Source organism: Drosophila simulans, chromosome 3R, assembly GCF_016746395.2.
Source record: "Drosophila simulans strain w501 chromosome 3R, Prin_Dsim_3.1, whole genome shotgun sequence".
Taxonomy (NCBI): domain Eukaryota; kingdom Metazoa; phylum Arthropoda; class Insecta; order Diptera; family Drosophilidae; genus Drosophila; species Drosophila simulans.
The window spans coordinates 22,351,073-22,359,454 of NC_052523.2; the positions used below are offsets into that span (position 1 = coordinate 22,351,073).

General features: G+C 40.8%; 1 protein-coding gene across 1 annotated transcript; it reads left to right on the forward strand.

Annotated features, from left to right (window-relative positions):
• The first annotated feature begins 640 nt into the window (after positions 1-640).
• LOC6729724 (glucose dehydrogenase [FAD, quinone]) lies at positions 641-6,175 on the forward strand. Its single transcript, XM_016177569.3, has 4 exons — positions 641-2,301; positions 3,987-5,192; positions 5,252-5,538; positions 5,593-6,175. Exons 2-4 carry the CDS (start codon positions 3,998-4,000, stop codon positions 5,959-5,961), a joined length of 1,851 nt encoding a protein of 616 aa, XP_016036379.1. The 5' UTR covers positions 641-2,301; positions 3,987-3,997; the 3' UTR covers positions 5,962-6,175.
• Positions 6,176-8,382: the final 2,207 nt, after the last annotated feature.

Sequence of the window (8,382 nt, forward strand, 5' to 3'; positions counted from 1 at the left end):
AATACCTAAAAGTTTATTCAGCCATTTTAAAATAATTAGGCTTAATATAAGATAAAAAGATGTAGAAGCACTTCGGTAAAACAAAATCTAGATTAGCGATTTTCGGAACTCCCCATCAATTGTTGGTTATAATGCATATCTACTCAATAGACATAAAATTATTCAGCAATTGTTTCAAGTTCATTCAATTAAGTCGGTCCTCTTTAGCCTGGCTAAGACCTTTTGAGTGTCATTTGGGGCTTGGATTTTGATGATGACGGTGGTACACCCTTGTCTGCACGTCGACCATATCTTAACTCGGCTCTTAAATATTATTTTTAACCGCACTCTTGACACTCAAAGCACTCGGCTCAATTTCAGCCCTCAGATGCAAAATCATAATTTTACCAAAGCGCCGGTGACGTTGGTCAATCATCGTGCTGCGTTTATGGCATTGTGGGTGCTCCATCAGCGGGGCTATTATTATTGTTAGTTTACAGGCATTATATTGTTTTATTGGGTTTTTTACGCACTCCGGTCACGTCTTCATCTATTTGAGACACGTGATTTATGGGGCCCAAGTGCTGGGCGACCCGGCCCACTTGACACTGAAGAGTTTTTATTGCCCACCCGGCAAGCGGTGCAGAAACTGTTGATTTGGTTTATTTTGATGCCGTGATACGGATTTGGTAATTTGTATCCGCCTGAGCAGCCACAGTTTGTTGTCTTTGGCTGTCGAGCGTTAAAACGCCAGCGTTTTTGTATCAACTCAGATTTGTGAGCTTGTTGTTGCACTGACAAGGTCGTTTATGAAGTGCGTTTGGGGAGTGCTTGTCCAAGTGATTAAAATTTATAATATTAGTAGTGAGTTTCTTGAAGTAGCTGGCCTATAAATAACTTTAGCACTGGCACCACAACTGCTGGGAATAATGCACTTGTGTTACTTGTTTGTTTGAGCCAATTTTTACACTATGCGTGTTGGCATTGGAAACTATTTGAGTTTGCTAATTTGCAAATCAAGTATGTAAAATGTGAATTCGTTAGCAAACATTTCATATATTCTGTGCTAATTATGAGAAGGTTCTTTTGAGAGTAGTAGGCAGATAGCTTGTTTTAAATTAAAAAAAATCTCATACACAAATCTCAAAAATTGCAGTCTCACTTTCTGCCCTGAGCAATTACTTTTTGGAAATTCCAGTTGTGCGATTATCCATGTATACCCTTTGTTTGGCAGTTTAAATTTAATTAGCTAGACGCATTGTTTCCTGATCCATAATCAATTATCAGGTCACCATTTATTTGAGTAGTTGAGCACTTTGTGGAGTACGTGTTTGAACTCCATAGAAATGAGCCGAGTCATGCCAAATGAATATGCATAAAAACTGGGCAAATATCGAATAAAGCAATGCAAAATGCATTCATGCCCATATGCTCAGATTGTAGCTATAAAAAGAAACACATGTATTGTACTCAAGGTCACTGATTTTACGATTCACCGAAATCGCCAAAAATTAGATAAAAAATGTATTGTGAAAGTAACTGCGAAATCGGGCGAGCTAGAGCCAAAAAATGTGTTCAGTTGCCCATTAAAGAAACGATTTGGCTGTTGTTCGTATGCAAATGAGTCTGGGTCAAGCGTTTGTAATCCGCTGAATGCCATCTTAATGATCAGCAGACCCATGTAACCAAGACGATCTGGTAAGGTCGCTAGCGTAGCCGGAAAAGCGTATCTTCGATTCAAATCTTGACATTGAACTTCACCGGGGGCAGTCCAATGACTCGTTCCATTATTGTGGTTCCAATAGATCGCAAACCGTAAACAGCGGAAGCACTTTAATTCACCTACTTGAGCGTTCGCACCTCCGCGCTAATAAGTCGGCGACAAATCGCTGATCATCGACTTGTCCAGCACGATTAGGCTTACGATCTTTTGATCAGCGTGGTGCTAATCAACATGCAGCAAATTCCCCAAAAATAGCTCGTAAAATGGACAACAAAATTTGCAAGTTCACCCGATGAACTTGAAAATAAATGGTCCATCGTGGATCGGCGCTCAAATGTATCTTGTATCTTTCTTTCGTGATCGCTCGAACGTAGCGCGTTGACCGACTAGCCCGGCAGCTACCCGTGTTGTTAACTCAGTTTTTGAAACTTTTTTTTACTTTTTTACTTTTTGATCTCGCATAGGCTTCAACGCTGCAGGCCGGGCAGCAACGTTTCATTTAAGCGCCGGACATCAGCGGGCGCGCATGCGCATTCGTCAAGTGAATCGATCCGGAGTATCTGTGAATTTTAGTGGCCCATTTTTATACAGAGCATTTCGTAAGTGCATTCTATCGCCAATCAATTTGCATGGATTTTGCATTGGCAAACGTGTTTAGAATTTCATAAGAGAATTTGTCACAATCGGTGCTGCAACGTGCGTGTGTGTGTGTTTCAATCTGGTCTACTGACGTAAACTCTAAAAGCATTTAGCAAGTGGTTTTTTTAGTGAGAACTTGTCAAGCTGCTAGACCGACAAAAAATGCAGTTCTGCGGTTTTTGGCTAATGAAATGTATCTGTGTTGCAGGCTAAAACGGAAAATATTGTGCACCTTAGAAACTTGGAATCAATAGTTTTAGTTTCCGAAAGAGATATATAATAATAGGTATATTTTCTGAAGTTATGAAGCTAAATTATAAAATTTCAACTTAATTAGCTGGATGATTTCGTTTTGAGATAATTTTTGAGCAACCTAACCGCAATGTGTTAATCCCTCCTAATGGTCAACTTAATTACTCATAAACATAATTATTTTTCAAATCAGATTAAACAAATTTTATGTTATAGTTATCAAGATCTTCAGCTTGTTCGTCTCAGCCAATTAAGTTCGGCTTAATGACCCACATTGATTGGCGTGGTGTTGATAGCCAGAACCTTAATGAATACATCGCCCTTCGGAAGGCGTGTCCAAAGTGAAACCGGCTTTAAGTAGTTCTGTAATCGTCGTAACCGATCGAGTGAATCCGACCACAAGGCCATGGCCAAGAAATAGAACTTAACTGAACAAAGACAGAGCCGTGGAATCTCAATATTGTGGTTTATTTTAAGCGTTCGATGAACCAGTTTTCAACTTGGCTACTGTATCGTCCCATTCAACTACTTGCCGGCTTTATTGAGGTTAATTGAAATGATTTATTAACATTTGTGCAATTTTTGTCGGAGCTTCGAAAATTCCCAAATTGAGATAATTTGCATAAAAAAACATTTGGCGCCCACAACTTAAAGTAATTTAATTTCGACCTTTTTTGAGGATTTTTTGAGCAATATTGGTTTTTTTTTTTTTATGAACATCCGTGTGCGGTTTATGGGTCAACGCTTAAATATTTGCTGCGTCTTCGCGATCGATTTATTTTGATTTTATTTGCAATGTTTGCTTTGATTTGGTTTCTTCTTCATTTTAGTTTTGTTTTGACCACGAACCGGTTGGCTAGCATTAACTTAATTTTGCTCCTTTTGCCAAGTCATTATTTTTATTGGCACTTTTGATTTTGGTTGTCTTGTAACCCCAAAACCTGTTGAACTTGAGCTCAAAACACGTTCGGGATGAATCCGGAGTGCATCGGGTTGTGAATAGGGCTCAGAACATGAAAAGGAAAAAATGAGAAATCGTTCTCAAGGTCGCACTCGCATGGGAATGCTAATTTCCTCAGAATGTTCTGACTTTCTATTTTCTGAACGTTAATTGAAATGTTTTGAGTAGGAAGTTTTACTTTTTATTAAAAATGTCAGTGTTCATATATATGTGGTAAAATAACTTATGTCGCAGCAATGCAAAAAGTTTTTAAAAAAGTGCGCTTTTGACATTTTAACAACACGCAACAAATAACGATTATTTTTAACAAGGTTGTCACTAAAATTCGTTTCACTGAAGAATAATATAGATTTTGTACACACATGCAATCGTAAAAAATGTTTTTTTTTTCTTGTTTGTTTACATTTTTAAACGCAATATTCAACGTTGCAGGTTAAGCCAAGATGAGATTCTGTGGAGTGCTGATAATCTGCCTGTGGTCTTTTCAAGTCACCTGGTCCCAACTTCTTGTGGACTTGGCTCGTGATTTCGAGACTTCTCTGCTGAACAATAGGATCCCGGACACCACACGATTCCTGCCGGAATATGACTTGATCATCGTGGGAGCAGGAAGTGCTGGATGTGTGATGGCCAATCGGCTGAGTGAGATATCCTCGGCGAGTGTTCTGCTCCTGGAGGCCGGTGATCAGGAGACCTTCATCAGCGACGTTCCTCTGACAGCGGCTCTAACCCAAATGACTCGATATAATTGGGGCTACAAGGCGGAGCCAACGGAGCACGCCTGTCAAGGCTTAAAGGGGGGCGTTTGCAACTGGCCCAAGGGGCGTGGCGTGGGTGGCACCAGTCTGATCAACTTTATGTTATATACACGTGGTCATCGGAGAGATTATGATGAGTGGGCGGCGGCCAACAACTCAGGTTGGTCGTACGATGAATTGCTGCCCTACTTTCGCAAGTCGGAGAGGATTGGAATTCCGGAGCTGTATAAATCCCCGTATCATGGACGCAATGGCCAGTTGGATGTGCAGTATACGGACTACAGGTCACAACTCTTGAAGGCTTTTCTAAAATCAGGTAGGGAAATGGGTTACGAAATAACGGATCCAAATGGAGAGCACCTCATGGGATTTGCTAGATCACAGGCCACCATCCGGAATGGCAGGCGGTGCAGTACGAGCAAGGCTTTTATACAGCCAGTTGTGCATCGCAAGAACCTTCATATCTCCATGAAAAGTTGGGTCACTCGACTGATAATCGATCCAGTCACTAAAACTGCCACTGGAGTGGAGTTCGTGAAACAACGTAAGCGTTATACCGTGCGGGCCAGAAAAGAGGTGATCCTCTCCGCTGGCACCATTGCCAGTCCACAGCTTCTCATGCTATCCGGGATCGGTCCAGCAGAGCACCTTAGGGAGCACAATATAACAGTTATGCAGGATCTGCCAGTTGGTTACAACTTACAGGATCACATAACACTTAATGGTCTAGTGTTCGTGGTCAATGATTCGACGGTAAACGATGCGCGACTGCTAAATCCCTCGGACATATTCAGGTACATCTTCGCAGGACAGGGACCATATACAATTCCAGGTGGAGCTGAGGCTTTCGCTTTTGTGCGGACTCCCAGTTCCAAATTTGGTAAGAATGAATCCTGACCAAATGTGTAAAATTGTTTTAATCCTATATAATTTCTATAGCAAAGGACTATCCTGATATGGAACTGGTCCTAGGAGCTGGATCCTTAAGTGGAGATCGCTTTGGCACTATGCGAAATTTGCTAGGCATCACCGACGAGTTTTACGACTACATGTTTGGAGATCTGCAGAACAAGGAGACCTTTGGTCTGGTTCCAGTGTTACTGCAACCCAAAAGTCGGGGCAGAATATCGCTGCGTAGTCGCAATCCCTTCCACTGGCCCCGAATGGAGCCCAATTTCATGCAGCACCCGGATGATGTGAGGGCCATGATCGAGGGTATCGAAATGGTAGGATTAATCAGTTAGAATCCGAAACATAATTAATTTCGTTGGCATTTTCAGATTCTAAAGCTTTCCAGATCGAAGCCTATGGTGAAGATGGGTACTCGTTTCCATGACCGCCCATTTCCGGGCTGCGAGCACCTGAAATTCGCCAGCGAGGAGTACTGGAAATGCTGCTTAAGAAGATATGGCTCCAGTTTGCAGCATCAATCAGGCACCTGCAAAATGGGTCCTGCAACGGATAATACTTCAGTGGTGGATGCCCAACTGAGGATCCACGGTATCCGTGGATTGCGGGTTGTGGATGCATCGGTGTTACCCAATGTCCCAGCTGGTCACACCAATGCCATTGTGATCATGGTCGCCGAAAAGGCGTCGGATATGATCAAGGATGCTTGGCGCATGCCGATCACTCCCTTGAGCTCATAAATTTACCTTTAAGATCGTTATTTATTATTTAGTTGTCGCACAAGCCATTAGGTTAAGTTCGCATGTGATAGCTTATAAAGTAGCTAAGGGGTTCCTTATTGTCTCAATGGGTTATCTTTTAAACAATTTTTTGTATCCACTTAATGGAATATTTTGTAAGCTAAGATATTTGAAAAATAAGATTCCTCTTCAAAATAAATATAATTTAAAGAAATCGGGTTTTTTGCAATTTAGTAGCTTTTTTGTGGCTGTAATGTATTTTGGAATTTTAAGTTTCGTGCCAAGCTAGAAAGCTTTTGAAAGCCTTCAACGAATACTATTCATATCAGGCACCTTTTGTAACTTAGGCTTGGAAGCTTTTTGGTGTAAATTAAATTGACAAGACTATATAGAAAAAACTAATATTAATACACTAATTTTATTGTTTTATTTTCAAATAACAATTTGTTGACTAAATTATTTTAAACATTTACAACTTTACTTTCGACCTCACGTTTTTTACGTGTAGAGAACAGTAACGCTACATTTGACAAACGTAAGAGATGGCGTGTTTAACGTTTTAGCTTTGCGTTTTATAATGCACTTCGTAAGGTAAAGTAAAGCACCAAAATTCCGCCTTTAATCATAATATCGAATACTTGAATATTCGCTAGCTAAGGCTAACCCAAAATTTAGCTTCTTCAGTTACTGAAATAAGTAATGTCACGCAGAGGCATATTTTAGTTCACATGGGAGCCGAGACCCAGCAAGAGGCTAATACCAATGGCTTTGCGTGCTCCGCTGAGGATTGTTTTTAATGACCGCTGGCCGGGTAATTGCTGACCTCCCCGTTTGGAAAAATAGAAGCATAGACAAAGCTCCCGCCTAGCAACCGTTGCGTTTTAGAGGTTCCTTAACCCGGCCATAAAGCTAACCCACTTTGTCTGGTCACATACTCGTACGTATTCGTATGTGCGGCCATGGCCACGTGGCGTATGGGAAATAAGCTTAATTAAATATTTAAAGCGTAGGCGGGAGCTAATGTTTGTCATTAAGGGGCTGATGGTTTTCTATTATTTGAAGATTTACAAATGCCACAGACAACTTCTAGTGTATCTTCTCCACTTCTGTATTCTACGCAAATAGCTGACCCTTTCAACGGAATTATTTGATTAATGCATACTTTAAACAAGAATAATTGAAAGTGAAAAGTTCGCCTTTACCTTCTTTCGACTGATTGGCATTGCTTAAATATTTAAGCCAACCTTAACAGACAGGAATTGTCGAGCGCTGGTGTGGGCAAGATTTGGCGTATTTGCGGTGAAATATTTCTGCGGGTGCGGACCGGGATGTCTGCTGATGCCATACGCCCACCTATTCAAATTACGGCGTTGCCCGTGCCTGTGGTCATAGGTCAACAATGCGACATTTTAGAGCTCGAATTCGCAATACACACTGTCAGCCGCAAAACAATCCAATTACGCGCCTGGTGCCTGCGATTTTCGAGCTAATTGATTTCGAAAATACCGAAATAATGAAATGGAACCCTAATGAAAAAGAGCAGGTGAATTGGTAATTGGGAAAACAGTAAAAAACAAAAATAAAGTTAATTTCAGGGCGTTACTGTGCTTATATACCTACATTCACCCGGTGCTTTTCAGGTCTTTCTTTAAGCCCACGTTTCATACCTGTTTTTTTAAATCTCTGCTGTAAAAAGCGGAGGTAAAACAACGGATGTCACTCAAGTGGAGTAACTTAAAGATAAGACTGGAAATGTTGCACTTAAAAGCGGAGGGGTAAGCGTCTGTATCTTTTCATTGCATGCAAAGCAGCTCACTGAGTTTCTGCCCTATCTTCCATGGCTGATCTAATTAGGAATCTCATGACGTGAGAAGGCGACGCCGAGTGAATGGGTCATATAATGTCATGCTCCATGAACTGTGCAATCAGGACCAGCTATTTCTACATTGCAAATTTGTCCATGTAGTGAATCATTTTCCTCACATGCTTCGTTGACCATCGACGGGTTCTTTTGGAAGGGCGGACAAAAGATTTTAAATAAAATACAAGCACATAAAGTGTGGCATAAACTGTTTCATTGTTGTCTTTTATTGGCAGCGATATTGCATTCTACAATACTTAAACAATTACTAGCATATAAAATAAACTTATTGAGAGCCTCTAAGACCGAGTTATGCATTTTTTAAGAAAAACTCAGCAGTTGAACTATTTCTCTTATAGTTGTTAAACTTTCCCTTGCAATAGCTTGTCCTTTTTGTATTGTTTGCTTGGCTTATTTTCAAAAGTGCTCGAAGCCCTCGAAGAATGCAACAAAACCTGAGAAGTTGTAAACTTGGTATAAAAAAAATTAAAAGCGGCCAGTCAGGTCTCAGGAACTGACCAGTCAAAGGTTTAATGAAAGGGGGTAAGGCGTTCCGACTT